We start from the raw sequence: 17,216 nt of genomic DNA, 5'->3' as shown, positions 1-17,216 counted from the left end.
TTGTCACGAAAGTAATAACAACTATCGTTTTATACAAAATATGGGTCAACTAATAATAGGATCAATAAAAGATTTAACAATTTATAATTTTATATCACTTTTTTATTTTAATTAAAATAACATAGTTTAAAGTTGAGTGAAAATTATATAATTTGATAAAAAGATTAATTTTAATTAGAGGCGGCAAACAGGTCAATCGGATCAGTTTCGGTTCGGGTTCTTTCGGATCGGGTTATTTCGGTTTATCTTTTTTTTCGATTTCAGTTCGGCTCAATTCAGGTTGGATTCAGTTTTCACTTTTAATCGGTTGTAGATATTTCGGGTTGGTTCAAGTTCGAGTTGGGTCAACATCGGTGCAAATAAGGTTCAAGTTTGGTCAATATCGGAGCAGATGAGATTCGAGTCAGGTCATAATCGGATCGGATGTCTAGGGATTAGGTCTTTATTCAAAAGATTGGATATAATACGAATAATTTTTTTTAAAAAAAGTAATAAATAATGTTTTTTTGCATAACTACGATATAATATTAATTCATTGACATCAAAGGGGTGACACTCATGTACAAAAAGATACCCTAAATGTGACGCCTAGGTACATTCGGGTCATTTCGGGTTTCAATGTTGGGTTTCTGTCATCAATGTACGGGTTGAAATCGGTTCAGGTATATATCGGTTCGGATTAAAACAATTCAGTTGAAACGATTCGGAGTTCATTCGATCTTGGGTCTATTTCGGATATTACAAATTCGGTTCGATTTCGAATCAATTCAGGTCGATTCAGGTTTCGGGGTGAAGTTCAGTTATAGCTTTCGGGTGTACGGTCAGGTGTCGATTCGGGTATTTTCGATTGGTTTTTCGGGTTCGGTATACTTTTGCCAGGTCTAATTTTAATGAATATTATAGATGAAATAAATTGTAATTGTTAGTTTCTTTAATTAGTGAATGAACATACTTATCATTAGTTTCCTTTTTTAAGAATATGCTTTTTCACGGGAATATGATAGAGTTCACCTATCCTTTTAGTAGATAGGGGATATTCTTGAAAACAAATACAATTATAAAATATTAAAATATACGGAGTTATATAAAATGATATATTTGTATATAACAAATCAACATAATAATCTAAAATATACACGGAGTATAATTTTAAAATATCAAATTTATACAAAACAAATCAAACAAGCTCTCAATTTGAACGAGTCTTGCCGAGCTCGGCTCAGATTTGGCTTGACGAACTTGCTCAAACTATGTACAGCTAGAGGTAAAGAGGTGGTAATTTGATCACTAAAGTCGGTTATGAGACGAGTCAAAGCGGGGCGGCTCATATCTGGTTTGAGTTATGTCGGATAAATATATAATGTATTCAAGTTAGTTAAGATTCTATTTGGTCATCATCGGGTGACAAATTGCGTCAGGTTCCGTTTAAGTCACTATCAGCTCAACTCTCAAGATATCAACATATCTTTAATCTTATACTTTCATATTGAAATTGATAATTTAATTTTGGGATATTCTCTCGTGTACCTTTGATCTTTTTCGTTTTCTAAGGCGTACCCTTCGTTTTTCACAAAAAAACTTTGACCGACAATTATTCTCTGTTATGAGTTCATAAAATGGTAATTTTTTTTTCAAACCAATTATTTCGTCAAGACCTTGAATTTGAAAAAAAAAATCACCGTTTTTTGAACTCGTAGCCGGTAGTTATGGTTGGTCAAAGCTTTTTTAACGAATAAACTTTGACCGATCATAATTCCCGACTACGAGTGGAGACGTCGGTGAATTCTTTTTCAAACTGAAGACCTCTTAAAGACGGTTAATTTGAAAACAAAAAAAAAACTATCGTATTCTGAACTTGTAGCCAAGAGTTATTGACGGTCAAAGTTTTTTGCAAAAAAAAAGGATACATCTTAGAAAATGAAAAAGTTGAGGGGTACACGAGAGAATATCCCTTTAATTTTAAAGTTATTTATAAATGCTTTTAATTATGTTGAAGGTAAAATTAAAAATGAAATTTGATCGTATGTAGATTATTATTAAGCAAGATCGTTATTAGCGATCATCGAATCATTATGAAGTTACTAGTCATCTCATGTCAGTTTAAAACTAAAACTGATTATCAATTAATCAATTATCAATGTATTAGATTAGTGGCTAGTCTTGCTTGTGACCTCTCATAAAAAGAGAGAGGGGACAAGGTGGGACACCCCCATGTGCTTCCCACTCACCTCTCAATGAATATTTTGTGAGAGAAAACGGTATCATTTTCATCTTCAATGATTTTATGTTAGATTAGCTCGAGTCATTTTCATCTCACTATTCTTCAGCTTGTGACGGATAGAGCTGGCAAAAGCTGACCCGACCCGAGGAACCCGACCCGACCCAACCGAAACCCGACCCGATACAACCCGAAAATTGGGTGAACCGAAACCGAACCGACCCGACCCGAACCGACCCGATAACCGTTAACAGCCTTATTTTCTCCAATCCGAACCCGACCTGAACCGACCCGACCCGACCCGTGACCCGATATTTTCTCAACCCGATAGATGACCCGATAATGAACTAGCTTAATAATGGTTTAAATAACACCAAATTGACATTTATCTTAATTATTTTCACTTAAAACTACAATTAATACACCTACTTATTATTTAAACATAAAATTACCATCTAAAACGAATTATATAAGATAAAATATATGCTGATAACCTGACCCGACACTGACCCGCTAATGACCCGACCCGACTTGCCACTCGTTGATGACCCGACCCGAAGACGACCCGACATGAACCGAACCGACCCGAACCCGTCACTGACCCGACATAACCCGAACCCGATATGACCCGACCCGCGTTGACCCGACCCGTAACCGACCCGAGTGACCCGATTGCTACCTCTAGTGACGGATAGTGTCCGTCTTCACTGAGATTTTGTGATATTAAAATTTCATCGAATAATATCTCAAGCTACTTGAATCAATTCCTCAAATCCAATCAACTTTTACCAACTTTATTTAAAACATTACCTCCCCATCAACATCACCAAACCACGTCCTCAATAAATCCAACTCCTAGATATTACCCCAACATGGAGGATCATCCTCCTCTAATCTAATCCAAATGTACCGACCAACCTAAACTACACTCTTTAAAACTAATCCATTTAGGCATCAGCTAGTCTTGCTTGTGACTAGGGATGGCAGTGGGTCGGGGATCCAACCCAGACCCTGAGGGTCGGACTCTAATGGGTCGGGTATGGGTCTCATTTTTTCAGACCCAATGGGTATGGGTTTTAAAAAAATATTTCGGGTCCGGGTCCGGGTCTAAGTTATGAGACCTATACCCGACCCTTAGACCCTTTATTAAAGAAAAAAAAAAAATCAAAATCACAACTTTTCTGAATTCATACTGGCAGACTGTAGAAACCCAAGTAAAGTCTCTTTCTCTTCCCTCATCCCATAAAGTGATAAAACCAAACCAAACTCTTCTGACAATACCACCACTCCACCACTGACACAAGAAAACCACCACCAAAGCACTGATACGCGACTGACAACCACCTCTCTAATAGGCGGCGACCGACAACCACCATTAACGGCAGATTAATAAACTCATAATGTTAAAGTAGTATGAATTTTTTTTTTTTAATATTATAGACCCCATAGTTTGTTAATCTTATTCTTAAAGTGGCTAAAACTCGGACCCTCGGGTAGACCAAGACCTTACCCTTACCCATAGGGTCCGGGTATGGGTCCTCAAATTTTAGACCCTTGCGGGTCTGGGTCGGGTACGGGTCCAAAGGGAAAATCTCGGGTCCGGGTCCGGATTTAGGCGGATCCTACCCAGACCCTACCCATTGCCATCCCTACTTGTGACGGGCTGATCCCGTCACAAGCTTGTGACCTCTCACAAAAAGGGAGAGGGGACAAGGTGAGACACCCCCATGTGCTTCCCATTTATCTCTTAATGGGCATTTTGTGAGAGGAAACGGTATCCGTTACAAGCTTGTGACGGATATTGCCCGTTTTCAATGAGATTTTGTGTTTAGGCATTTACACAAGTATGTAGCCCCACAAATTTGTGCCAAAATCTTACACGACATTTAAACACAATAAAATTTTATTGCTATAATCACTATAAAATAATATTTTAACCCGTTTTAAGTTTTAAAATAGATAATCCGTCCTAAGCGAGAACTTGAAAGCACCTTGTTTTATTTTACGCATCTTAGAATTTGCTTCCTCAAAATGCCACATGTTCCTCTTATATAATGCCACACTCTTCTACGTTCTTCCTTTATCTTCACTACACATTTCTCTTCCTCCTCAATTCTCGTACTACAACTTTCTAAACAAAGCAAAATTAATTAACTAAAAAATAGGAGTTACTATTATTGTAAGATCATCAAGAATTGAAGAAGTAAGATCAAAGATGACACAAAAGCTTAGAAAATTACCTAGTATGAGGGAAAGAGTAGAGGATACTCTTTCTGTTCATCGTAATGAGCTTGTCTCCCTTCTTTCAAGGTTTGATTTTATCATTTCATTTATATGGGTTTTATTTCTTTTTTGTGGTTATTTTACACAAATTCATATACTTGTGACGATTTACCCCCGATTTAAATAATGTTAAAAAGGATTATTAGAGATATTAGTTAGTACGGAGTATAAGATATTAGTAATGGGTATCATAATAATATCTTATACTAACTAATATCTCTAATAAGGGTAAGTAGTCGTTAAATGTCACATCCTATCCTTGTGAACGTCATGAGCAAGACTTAGCTTGTTGGTTATTTCATCAGTTCAATGACTGAGCCGAAGGGACTAGTAGGTAGTGGCAAATCTAAGCGGGTTAGCCAGGAGATGTTAGACCATCAGCGCTTAAGGATTTGGTTGTGGTATTAGAGCCACTATGACTAAAAGATCATGAGTTCATGACCACTATATTAGGGGGCCTGTTAAGGATATAAAATCAACACAAATTCTCATTAAAGACGGGTATTATCCGCCACCTGAAGACGGATATTGCCCCTCTTACCATATGCAAGTGACACTATCCATAGGATACTCCATTTTCCTCCCACTTGGCCTTCCACTTGCCTTATTGTGAGAGGGACACTATTCGTCTTCAGCTTGTGACGGATAACGTCCGTCACAAGTAAGACTTATTGATAAATCAATCCTTGGCCTCTAACCATCGATAATATTTAAATTTGTAGTTAAAGAATTCCGACTTTTTCCTGTTTCACCTTATCATATTACTAGTTCGCTCCGCGGAGATTTTTTGCACCCTTAGCTTTAAATCGGATTAGGATCCGCCATTTCCTCTCTCAATCCCTTTTTAATAATAATTTCCTCTTTTACCCCCGTTTTTCCTTTATTTTTATGCGTATACTTGGAACCGTTAGATGTTGTCAGAATGCGATCCGGACTGCTGATGGGAAATGGACTCTCCATTTCTTTTTAGAAAATGGACTCCTTTAAATCCTGGTTTCCTTACTGCGGTAGGGGCGCTCGCCCTGACAATGAATATTTTAGTTTAAATTTCCGAATTTCAACGATTTTTCCTTATCATATTACTCTTCGTTCGCCCCCCTAGGCACCTACAGATCCTAGTTCCGTCACTGCGTGAGTTAAATTTGTATCATGAATTGTTACAACGGTTTTATAAAATTGATCAATAAATTGACAGACATATTATGACCTTATAATAGCATATGCATCTCATTAATTACGCAAATAATTGTATTTGCTAATACGGGTTTGTTATACAGTGTCCATAATTCTAGAGTTTGTGCAAAGTTTTGATGTTGGGGTAATTGATTTAACACAAATTCTTGTTTGTGACGGCACATATTCGTCACTCTTGAGTGACGGATACCATTTTACCTCACAAAGTACCCACTTTTTCTCTTTCTGCAACACTATTCATGTGGTCCCCTTTCTCCACTAACCCATTTTGTTACCATTTTAACTCACAAAATATCCGCCACAAATGGTAACCCGTCACAAGGAAGACCAATTGTTGATTTAATGTTACTTTGAAATATGTATAGGTATGTGTCACAGGGGAAATGTATGTTGCAACCGCATCATTTGATAGATGGATTAGAAAAGGTAATTGGGGAAGACAAAGGGAAGCATTTGCTCAGTGATGGCCCTCTTAGTGAAATTCTTAGGTCTGCTCAGGTAATTTATTTATGTTGATTAATTAATGTTCCTTGTTTTTACCTATTCTTGTAATCACTAATTCACTTATTGTTGTACGAGACGGTCGACCGACCATTTTGTGTCGTAAACATAGTAGATTCCTTGGGATTTTGAATCAAATATCTTGTAACAACTTAGAAGGGGTGGCAGCTGTTAGGGTGGTGAATGAATCATGTACAGGATAATTGTCGTTTTAGATCGGTACTATTGTATGCAGATGTTTTCTACTATGAGACGGTCTTTTATGTTAGAAAAGATCACCGTTTATTGGTCAATTGCAATGACCTGTTTCATCTTGATAAAGTTTTGGGGTTTAGAATTTTAGATCACTAGATGGTTGAAGTCATGAGAATATGAGAAGCGATTGAAATTTGAGAACATTCCAGTTACCAAGTTCATTTCCGTGTTTTTACTCCCGTTATATATATGACAGAATATTTATTTACATGAGACTGTTGCCTGATTGAGATTTGAGACTGGGATTGAGTCAAGTGTATGTGCGCCCTCGTGCATGTATCAATGTATGTATTTTTTATAGTTTCAAACATGTGATTATGATAGAAAGCCGCTTCCTTTGATTTCTTGGGGAAAATAATTTCCATTTTGTAAAATAGAACTTCGAAAAATAAGGGCAATTATGTTTTTGATATTATAGCCACAAATGTTCTAAGTCATAAATATCAAAATGTACCCACATTCTAAATTTTACCTCAATTGTTTTTGTTTGCCTTTTTTCGCTGTAGGAAGCAATTGTTGTCCCTCCTTTTGTTGCTATAGCTGTCCGCCCGAGACCTGGTGTTTGGGAATATGTTCGTGTTAATGTTTACGAACTAAATGTGGAGCAATTAACTGAATCTGAGTATCTTCACTTCAAGGAAGAACTTGTGGATAGAGAGTGAGTATTACCGTGAAATTTGTTGACTATTAATGTAGTTCTACAGTGCTTGTTTCAGATCTTGTGTAACTATCTATATGTTTTTTGTGTCATAGGGGCGATGATAACTTTGTGCTTGAGCTTGATTTTGAGCCTTTTAATGAATCAGTTCCTCGTCCAACTCGGTCTTCTTCAATTGGTAATGGTGTTCAGTTCCTCAACCGTCATTTATCTTCGATCATGTTCAGGAACAAAGATTGCTTGGAGCCGTTACTTAATTTCCTTCGTATCCACCGACATAAAGGAGTGGTAAGTTAGGTTGTTAAGGCCTGCAACTTTTGATTGGGAAAGATTTGAAATGCTAATATTATTAATGCCAATCGTTGGACCAAACCTAAGGTGACGATGCTCAGAGCAACTTGTGAATATTATGCAGGCAATGATGTTAAATGAGCGAATACAGACATTATCTCGTCTTCAGTCTGCATTATCTAAAGCAGAGGATTACTTAACCAAGCTTTCCTCAGATACCCCTTACTCCGAGTTTGAATTTGTGTATGCTTTCATTATATGCCTCTAATGCCTGTAACTTGTTTTTCCTGGTGTAAGATCGTCCTACGGTAAAAAAAATTAGACATGGTGAGTTTTCAGGTTTTAAGAGTGAGTTTTCAACTTATTTATAAAGCTCACCCAAACCTGTGAGTCATCGTCACATATTAGTAGGATGGTCTTACCAAATACTTGCCTCTCTGTGAGATGCTGAGATGGAAGTTATCTGAGAAGTTTAAAGCCGATTGTTTGAGTAATCTTACATGTTCTTAATATTTCATGTTCAGACTCCAAGGTATGGGTTTCGAGAGAGGTTGGGGTGATACAGCGGAAAGGGTTCTGCAGATGATGCACTTACTCCTTGACATCCTTCAGGCTCCGGATCCCGCTACATTAGAAACATTCCTTGGGAGGATCCCTATGGTTTTTAATGTTGTTATTCTCTCTGTGCATGGGTACTTTGGGCAGGCAAATGTGCTGGGATTGCCCGACACTGGAGGGCAGGTATAAGGCTCCTCCCTGTTTAAGTAAATACGTGTATGCTCTCGTAAACATGAAACTCACTGCTAATACACCCATTGCATTTCTAATGGAGACAAAGACCCCCCTATTTTGGGTTATAAAGAACGAAACAAAATGGCTCACTGTATAGGTAGTTTTTTTAATCGAAGTAGTCATTCAATTCAATTTTCGACACAGTTTTTATTACGGGTCATTCAGAAGCTTCTGAGATGCGCGGTAACAGTGTATACATGTCGCTCCCTTCCCTTACCCTGCCACTTTAGGAATCCGATCCCTTGATGAGGCACTGGAGTAAAATTTGTTGTATTGCTATTACATTACGCTGATAATTACTGATATCCATGATTCTTTGTGATCTAGATCACTATAGGACATGAAACTGATTGCAGAATATCTGGTTTTTGTCGGTGAATGTAGATTGTCTATATACTCGACCAAGTCCGATCTTTAGAGCATGAAATGCTTCAACGCATAAAGCAGCAAGGACTTGATGTGACTCCTAGAATTCTTATAGTAAGTCTTCTACTGTACCTTCTCATGATCTGTTGATGCTACAAAGCTACAGTCCATAACATGATAACCCACTCGAACTAGGTGACTCGATTGATTCCTGATGCTAAAGGAACCACATGCAACCAGCGTTTGGAACGAGTCAGTGGGACAGAGTATGCTCATATTCTGAGAGTTCCTTTTCGGTCAGAGAAAGGAATTCTTCGTAAATGGATATCGAGATTTGATGTGTGGCCATATCTGGAAACATTTACAGAGGTAACTCATGTTTAGCAATTTCACTTGTACTAATTTGGTTCACATGCACTAAATTGTTCTTGGTTGGTAGATCAGCCAATCACCTGGATCCTGGCAACTTTTCTGCGGGAGCAGATTGTTTAGAACGCCCACCAACCACGACTACCACGTTATAACAATAGCGCTATAAAAAAAAAACCACGTTAAAACTCACTTAAATGCTCCAATCCAGTTTCCGTGCCTAGTATAAATTTACTTGACTATTGAGCTGAATACTTGTATTTAAAAGAGGGAATATTTATTGCATGACATCCTTCCGTAGGTTATTCCTCTTATCAAGTAGATTAAGCTGAGAAAACGGTCACGTAAGATGAAAGGGTGTGATTTGCAAATGATGGGAAGGTGCACTTATGTTTCAATAAATACCTATGCAAACTGAAACTTTTCTTTGTCTTGGTTGTTTCTCAAAGCATATTATTGCCTTACCTCCTCCCTCTTGACCTTAAAAGGAGGTAGTTGCTTCCGTATTGGTCAAGTATGTTATCCTGTGACCCGTTATTGCAGCTTGGATGATCTTGTTAATGATGCGATTATGAGATGAATGTTGTCCACTCTAGCCATGTTTGAATTTTATTTCACTTTTTGGGTTTCGGACCAACTAATATAGAGCTCGGTGAATGTTATTGTTCTAAAAGACGATAGGTTCTTGTGATTTGTCGAAACTTCTGACATATTACGGATAAAGTTGTGCTTGTGTAGTAATAACCCTTCACCTTTACCAAATCTCTAAATTGTTTGAGATGTGTTGCGTATTGTAGATGTATGAGGTATGCGCTTGTATGTCGCACACCAGAGTGCGACATTGTTTGTGGCATTTCATTTACTTAAAATCAGTATAGATTCAGATATTACTTGTCAAAGTGCCAAACTAATTTCTGTGTAATCTGTCACCATTATCAGGATGCGGCCGGTGAAATAACTGCTGAGTTGCAGGGTCCTCCAGATCTGATAATTGGCAACTACAGTGATGGAAACCTTGTTTCTTCTTTATTATCCCACAAAATGGGTGTCACCCAGGTTAATCTTGAATTTCTGTTGTCCATTTTTTTTTTCCCATAGTAAAGGATTTCTCTGATTTTTCCGGTTACATAAATATTGAAACTCAGTGTGTGTCCGAAGGGTAAATGTGTTATGCATGCATATTTACTGCGTGACATTTTTTATCTGCAGTGCACTATAGCACACGCGTTGGAGAAAACCAAGTACCCTGATTCTGACATATATTGGAGAAAGTTCGAAGATAAATACCATTTCTCATGTCAATTTACAGCGGATTTGATAGCAATGAATCATGCTGATTTCATTGTTACAAGCACTTACCAAGAAATCGCTGGAACGTAAGTGTAATTCTTACAGCATGAGAGATCTCAAAGATTTCTCCATTTTGTTTATACCAATGTCTTTTCTTCCCTTCACAGTTATTATTGCCACAAGTCCATAACAATACATTTTTCTTTCAGGAAAAACACTGTTGGTCAATATGAGAGCCACACGGCCTTCACTTTACCGGGGCTATACCGAGTGGTTCATGGGATTGATGTCTTTGATCCGAAGTTCAATATTGTCTCACCAGGAGCAGACATGTCTATCTATTTTCCCTATTCTGACGAGGAGAGGCGGCTCACTGCTCTTCATAAATCCATTGAGGAGCTTTTATTTGATCCTGCACAGAATGACGATCACATGTAATTCTCTCCTTCGCTCATTTCGTTGATGATATTTGCGTCTGCACAGAAACAAAAAATCAGATTAAGTGGTATTATTATTGCATAAATACTTATTCGAGGTGGTTTTACATTATTATTGCAAACCCACAAGGCCGCATGTCATTTACTTAGCTGGTGTTTCTATCACTGCAGCGGTACAATAGATGATCCCTCGAAGCCCATAATATTCTCCATGGCAAGGCTAGACCATGTGAAGAACATATCAGGGCTGGTTGAGTGCTATGGCAAAAATGACAAACTTAAGGAGTTGACAAACCTAGTTGTTGTTGCTGGTTACAATGATGTAAAGAAGTCGAATGATAGGGAAGAGATAGCTGAAATCGAAAAGATGCACAGCCTCATCAAGGAATATAATTTGAAGGGACATTTCCGATGGATCTCCGCACAAACAAATCGAGCAAAAAACGGTGAACTTTACCGTTATATCGCTGACAAAAGAGGAATCTTTGTGCAGGTTGCCTATCTTCTCTCAGTCATTATCCTGCATTGTTCTAACTTATTTTGGGAGTTGTATGATTTTGGGTTTAGTTTCCAACCGATTCACCGCCTCATAGAACTTTCTTACAAAAAAATTGTCGCCCTTTTTTACTTGGACTTGTTATTTCCTCTGCAGCCTGCATTTTATGAAGCGTTTGGGCTTACGGTTGTTGAAGCAATGACATGTGGCCTTCCCACCTTTGCCACGTCACACGGTGGTCCCGCTGAAATCATAGAAGAAGGCGTCTCAGGATTTCATATTGACCCATATCACCCCGATCAGGCAGCAACTAAAATGGCTGATTTTTTTGGAAAGTGTGCCGAAGATCCAAGCTACTGGTGTAAAATCTCTGAAGGAGGATTGCAGAGGATCAATGAAAGGTTTGGATTGATATAAAAAAAATCCAGGTTACAGTTTTACAGATCTCTGCATGCTCATTTTAAATTTCTGTTTCAGGTATACATGGCAGAAATACTCTGAAAGGCTGATGACCTTGGCGGGCGTCTATGGTTTCTGGAAGTATGCCTCTAAACTAGAGAGAAGAGATACTCGACGCTATCTTGAGATGTTCTACATTTTGAAGTTCCGTGACCTGGTAAGCAGGTTTTATTTTTGCAGAAAAACTTGCAAGAGACGGTCTTATAAGTCACTAACCATATATGCGGAGTAATAAAAGAAGTCAAATTGATTTTTGCAATCAGCATATATGGTTAGGACTTATAAGACCGTCTCTTGTAAGTTTTTGTGCGACTGTGTCATATCCTCTCTGCTTTCCTCTCCGCTTCTCAGCTTGTGTCCATTAGCATGGAAAGACGACTATGTACAATTTTTGCAATTCAAAACCTAATTTTTGCTATATGAATGTCACATCAGGCGAAATCGGTTCCCCTGGTGAGTGATGAGGACCCTTCGACGACAGAAGGAGTTGGAACGTTTCGTGGACCGTGAAGGGTGACACCAATGCCATGGGGGCCACATTATATGTATAGTTTGTGAATACATGTTAAAATAAATGCAAAATGTTTGTATTTTCGGTATCAGACACTCTCTGGTACGGAAATGTACAAGGAAATGCATATCCTTGACGACTCAGAGAGTGTTACCGTCCTAGGGTTTGGCGGATTTGTTACTATGTATAATATATCCGAACGAGTGTATTCAAACCCTTTGATGACTGTCCGGTTTCTTCATGTTGTATCAATACGATTGTAAGTAATGAGATTCAGATTCGAGCAATAGGGTTCAGACTCTTGCAGACCACTATGAAAATTTTGTCGAGAATTGTGTTCGACTGCAATTACATCATATCATGCCGAAGAAAAACTCTCATCTGTCTTTATTTTACACTATTACCGGTCCTTAACATAACATGCGAACCGACTATTACTTTTCTACGTAAATGCTTGAAGTACTTCGAGCATCACGATACTCGAAACAATATACGATTATGAATCAAATGACAATCTAGACCATCTTCTTAAATCAATGTCCAAGACTGAGTTCCTGTATCGGTATGATCTAAGCAGTCAAATTGAGATAGAAAGGAAATCCCGTCTTTGGAAGCCATACACCACCTTCAATAAAATTCGCGACGGTGAAATTGCTTGCTTCGGAAGAACTATTGATTACTCTGTACCCAGGCCATTTAACTCTGGCACTAGTATTAGAGCCTGCCCCTCGATTCATGTACTCGCCATAATACAATGTGTCGAGTGCAAAATCACCGTCCCACTCCAACCAACCAGCCGGGTCCACCACATCCTCGATATTTGAGAACATGTAGACTGTCCTCGAGTACAATTTCCAAGGCCGGCCTAGGTACGATTTGAAGGCGGTCTTATTAGGGGCCAAGTCTGAGGCCGCCGAGACCTTACAATTAAGGATTGATATACCGGTGTTTTGATTAGGGTCTTCTCGGCCCTGAGCCGTGAAAATATTCTTTTGATTGTCGAGAGGCTTACGCGCGTATAAGTTACAATTTTGGAAGACAACAGCCGCGTTACCAAAGATGAAATCAACCGTCCCATAAATGTCGCATTCACGGTAGAATTGCCGAAGGGAGTGAGTGTAGAGGGTGTCTTGGTAGCCTATGAAGCTACATTGGTAGAATGCCGAGAGGTCAGATCCGCTTCTCAAGGCTACGGCTTGGTGTTTGCTTGGTCCGGCGTAATTCTCAACCGTGATGCCTTTTGCTATGAATCCGGTTCCAACCACAGCTGCATAAATGATAAGAAAAATTGATTAGTAAGTTGTCTTCTATAGCGAGATACCATCTCTCATACTTATTACAAGCAGTGACGAAGCCAGGATTTTAAGGCAACGGAGGCGAAAGGGAAATATTATAAGGGGATCTCGAAAAAATTAAAAAATTCTAACTAAAAAATTCGAAATTTTGAAACTTCAGCGGGGGCGACGGTCCCTGCTAACCCCCTCGCTCCACCACTGATTACGAGGGAGTGAGTGACTGTGTTGATGAAAAAGTGAATGTGTCGGCATGATTGTGAAAGAGCAGTAAAAGGCAGTAACGAAGAGACAAAATTGGGAAAGTAGGACCTAAGTCGTAACTAATTGACTAGATATAAAAAAAGCCATCAATTATTTAGCGATATAGCAACATCATTTCCACCATTCCTATTTATTATGTTCCTGCATGTGCATTTTCGTGCACATTTATAGCTAGAAGAGTAGGACTATCTTTACTTCCCTTACTTCACTGTCATTAGTTATTACACTCATCCTACCTACTGCCGACAAATCTATTATCCTTATTTTTTGCTGAAAACGGCTCGAAGCAAGTGACAGGTAATGACACTCACAAAACGGATAGGGGGACAAGGTGGGGGCACCCCCATGTGCTTCCCTCTCTCCTCTATTTGGGTCATTTGTGAGATAAAATGGTATCCGTCACTTACGTGCCGTCTTCAATGAGATTTTGTGTAGAATAAAACCGTTTTACAATTATTCTTGAAAGAAGTACTAATTTGTACTCCATACTCTTTCGATTTTAGTGAATAGTTTATGTTTATTTTATTTTGTGAGAGGAAAATAAGGCAAACTAAACTATTGACAAAAAGCTATGCTGGATAGGCTATATAAATTAGTAACCGAGATAATAAACATATTAGTGTAAATATTTAATGAGTTTAACCCTAGTCATAAACTAATACAGAGTATCTTTAAGTCACTCTTGTCGGACATCGGTGATGTTGTTGTTTTATGGTTACAGGACAATTACACTAAATTTTTCATTATAAAAAGACCATGTTGCAGCGTCGGTCACTAGATTTTCTGTCATTTTCCGTCACGTGCAGCGTAATGTCTCATTGTATGTCTGTCTATGACCCTGCTTTTAACATAACATTCCAATTTCTTTGCTCAAATCTATGCTTAACCCGTGTAAGAAAGTTAGCAAATCTTGCTTATAATCGTAATAAGCTTGTCATTTTCAAAACTACTTACATTTACTACATAACAAGCTTGTGAGTTATAAGACTTATAACCGTCACAAATAAGAATTTTAACTAAAAATGTGATTTAAAGGAATAAAAGTATTACATTGTACTACTTGCGAGTTTTACGAAGTAGTAAAAATGACAATGTTGTTTACGAGGGAATTATTGATTCAATAGTGCCTAGACATGCCTTTTTAGTCTGAAATAATAAGACCGGATTTTGTAACCATTTTACAGTTAAATGTGACCACTACTGAAAAATCAGTTACCATAAACTGTAACACTGCCTATACAATTATGGTTACAGTTAATTATAAAATGGTTACATATACCTGTTTGAGAAATAAAACAAAAAGTGTACGTTTGAATCAAGAATTTGTGTTGATTCAATGGTCGTCTGGATAACTAAATAAGTCTCCGTAGGGGTTAAAGGTCTAAAATCCCTCCACCCCATAAAATAATTTAGAGTCCATAGATATCTCGGATAAAACTATCGTCCGGTCCCATAACATAACCAATAGGTCTTGGTATAGATGGGTGGGGCGAACAGACGGGTAAAGACCTCTAATAAAATGGGTAGGGGGACAACGTGGGGCACCCTCCATGTGCTTCCCACTTTATAGCAAATGGGTATTTTGTGAGGGAAAATGGTATCCGTCTATACATATAAATGGATAGTGTCCGTCTATAACGAGAATTTGTGTAACATAACATACTAACAGTCGATAATACGCATTCAAGCACAAATTCATAACATAAAAAATTTAAATTAAGAAAGAAAAATAGTGCAAAGAAACATACCAAGAGTAGCAGACCTGAAAGTAGTCCAACCATCAATCACATTCCTATTTCCCTTAATATTAGTCTTCCCAATCCCATCTCCTAAGAACATTATATTCGTCTTCTTCTTATCAACCTCCACATTCTCAAAATACGCTCCTGCTTTTATATATATCACGTATCTCGTATCACTCTTATTCGGCGCAGCCGCCACCGCGTCCCCGATAGTCGTAAAATTCCCTGAACCGTCTTTCGCTACCACTAGATCGAATTTAGTAGCATTTGCGGAACTTCCACTAACTTGTAGTAACCCACGGTCCCTTCTCTTCATCCAACCGGGAAACCCGGATTGGTCAACCCGGTTGGCCTCCGCTAGGTCATCATCGTCGCTGGGGTAAGGCGACGATGAATTACAATGGCGGGGACCACGTACTTTTTTTAACATTGCGAGGGAGTTGCTGACGTGGTGAGAAATTCTGTACAAACCGGGTTGGAAGTGCTTACGTATAGTCCTGTTGGACCCCACACCGAACCCTTCTAGACACGTGTACTGGTTCGTCATGGCAGCACTTAAGAAAGTGGTCATGTCAGTGAAATGACGAGCAGGTCCACACTTGCTCGTCATTTCACTATAGACTGCCTTGAGCTCGTCGATAGTACTGTCGAGGAGCTCAAGGCAGTCCTTCAGCCCATTTTTCTGTAGTGGGCTGAGTGCGCTCCTGTTGGCGCACTCAATTCCCGAGACGTTAGTCTCGCAGGTCTTCACCTCGTCCTCTGTCACATTCAGGGTGTGACAGACGACTTCTGCCATGGATTTCTTATGGAGGTTCGGGATTTTAGACAGGGTTTGGATACATAGGTCAGGGTAAAGTGTGCCATCACAGTGAGACGTCGCGATTTCGACATTTTTGTGGATGTGGAGGTGAATGTGGGTTTTTTGGGAGTGTTTGAAGGTAGGGATTAGTGTTAAGAAAACTATGGTGAGGATTGATATTGGTAGAATTAGAAGCTTGGCTTTTCTTGGTATGTTCATAGTATTTTTGTATGAGATAATGTAATGTAGATATTGGTTGAGGGGTGAAAGGTTGGAAAATGAGAAATATATAAAGAAGAAAAAAAGGTGATTGAAAGTTTGGGTGTAGCAACGAGAAATGAATGAGGATTTATTGTGATTTATGATTTGCATCTGCTGTCACATTTGTTGTTGGATGTCAGAAGAAACATATCCGATCCCCTGGTAGTGGAAGGTAATAATGTTTGGGGGTTACCTCAAGAAATCACTGCAAAATTATCTACTATCCGAAAGGGAGCATCCTCTCCATTACTTTCTCTCTCAATTTCCTTTCATTTTCTCTAATATAAGAATATTAAATCATTATTAACTAACCGTTAAGATCGTTTCGAAATAAATTATTGGCCATTCAGAGGTAATAATGAAAGGAAATGGAGAGTATCTCAATTGTCAGGTTTGGGCAGAGTTACTTTGAGTCGGCCATTTTTGGGTCGAATAATTTCGGGTTAGGATTTTGCCTTAAATAACTCATTTCGGGGCACTTTGGGTTTCAGTTCTATTTGAGTCGAGTGAATTTTGGATCAAGTCTATCGAGTTAAGTTTTAGTCAGACTTTTCAGGTCATTTTTGGATTTCAGGTTAGCTTTATCAAGTCGAGACAACTTTATCAGGTCTAGATGCCTTCCACGACAAAATGAGGATAATGATAGAGTGTCATCGAGTGGTACCACCCACTCACATATCTGATGTAAAGACATCATTTAAAGGATCCTATTCCTATATAGTGGACCGGTGAGTGTGA

General features: G+C 38.6%; 2 protein-coding genes across 2 annotated transcripts; one reads left to right on the top strand and one right to left on the bottom strand.

The window, feature by feature from the left end:
- The first annotated feature begins 4,233 nt into the window (after nucleotides 1–4,233).
- On the top strand, nucleotides 4,234–12,389 carry LOC141591816 (sucrose synthase-like). Its single transcript, XM_074412297.1, has 15 exons — nucleotides 4,234–4,528; nucleotides 6,061–6,193; nucleotides 6,958–7,109; nucleotides 7,205–7,397; nucleotides 7,525–7,643; nucleotides 7,925–8,141; nucleotides 8,577–8,672; nucleotides 8,754–8,927; nucleotides 9,867–9,983; nucleotides 10,137–10,303; nucleotides 10,427–10,651; nucleotides 10,826–11,147; nucleotides 11,307–11,551; nucleotides 11,628–11,766; nucleotides 12,045–12,389. Exons 1-15 carry the CDS (start codon nucleotides 4,434–4,436, stop codon nucleotides 12,117–12,119), a joined length of 2,469 nt encoding a protein of 822 aa, XP_074268398.1. The 5' UTR covers nucleotides 4,234–4,433; the 3' UTR covers nucleotides 12,120–12,389.
- A 92-nt stretch (nucleotides 12,390–12,481) lies between these two features.
- On the bottom strand, nucleotides 12,482–16,644 carry LOC141591817 (pectinesterase-like). Its single transcript, XM_074412298.1, has 2 exons — nucleotides 15,425–16,644; nucleotides 12,482–13,387 (listed from the first exon to the last, which is right to left on the bottom strand). The coding sequence occupies exons 1-2, from the start codon at nucleotides 16,587–16,589 to the stop codon at nucleotides 12,690–12,692; spliced, it is 1,863 nt and encodes a 620-aa protein (XP_074268399.1). The 5' UTR covers nucleotides 16,590–16,644; the 3' UTR covers nucleotides 12,482–12,689.
- Between the last annotated feature and the right edge of the window lie 572 nt (nucleotides 16,645–17,216).

The sequence above is a fragment of the Silene latifolia genome, chromosome 7 (genome assembly GCF_048544455.1).
Source record: "Silene latifolia isolate original U9 population chromosome 7, ASM4854445v1, whole genome shotgun sequence".
Classification (NCBI taxonomy): domain Eukaryota; kingdom Viridiplantae; phylum Streptophyta; class Magnoliopsida; order Caryophyllales; family Caryophyllaceae; genus Silene; species Silene latifolia.
Note: the sequence above shows the minus strand (reverse complement) of the source record. Positions and strands in the feature narration are given on the sequence as shown.

What these genes read in the sequence shown, in the direction of transcription:
- LOC141591816 (XM_074412297.1), top strand. Translation starts at nt 4,434, where the DNA reads ATGACACAAAAGCTTAGAAAATTACCTAGTATGAGGGAAAGAGTAGAG. An exon ending in ATCTGGAAACATTTACAGAG is followed by an intron (nt 8,928 to 9,866) that starts GTAACTCATGTT and finishes CACCATTATCAG; the next exon opens with GATGCGGCCGGTGAAATAAC. An exon ending in TACCAAGAAATCGCTGGAAC is followed by an intron (nt 10,304 to 10,426) that starts GTAAGTGTAATT and finishes TTTTTCTTTCAG; the next exon opens with GAAAAACACTGTTGGTCAAT.
- LOC141591817 (XM_074412298.1), bottom strand. Translation starts at nt 16,589, where the DNA reads ATGCAAATCATAAATCACAATAAATCCTCATTCATTTCTCGTTGCTAC. An exon ending in TTTCAGGTCTGCTACTCTTG is followed by an intron (nt 13,388 to 15,424) that starts GTATGTTTCTTT and finishes TCATTTATGCAG; the next exon opens with CTGTGGTTGGAACCGGATTC.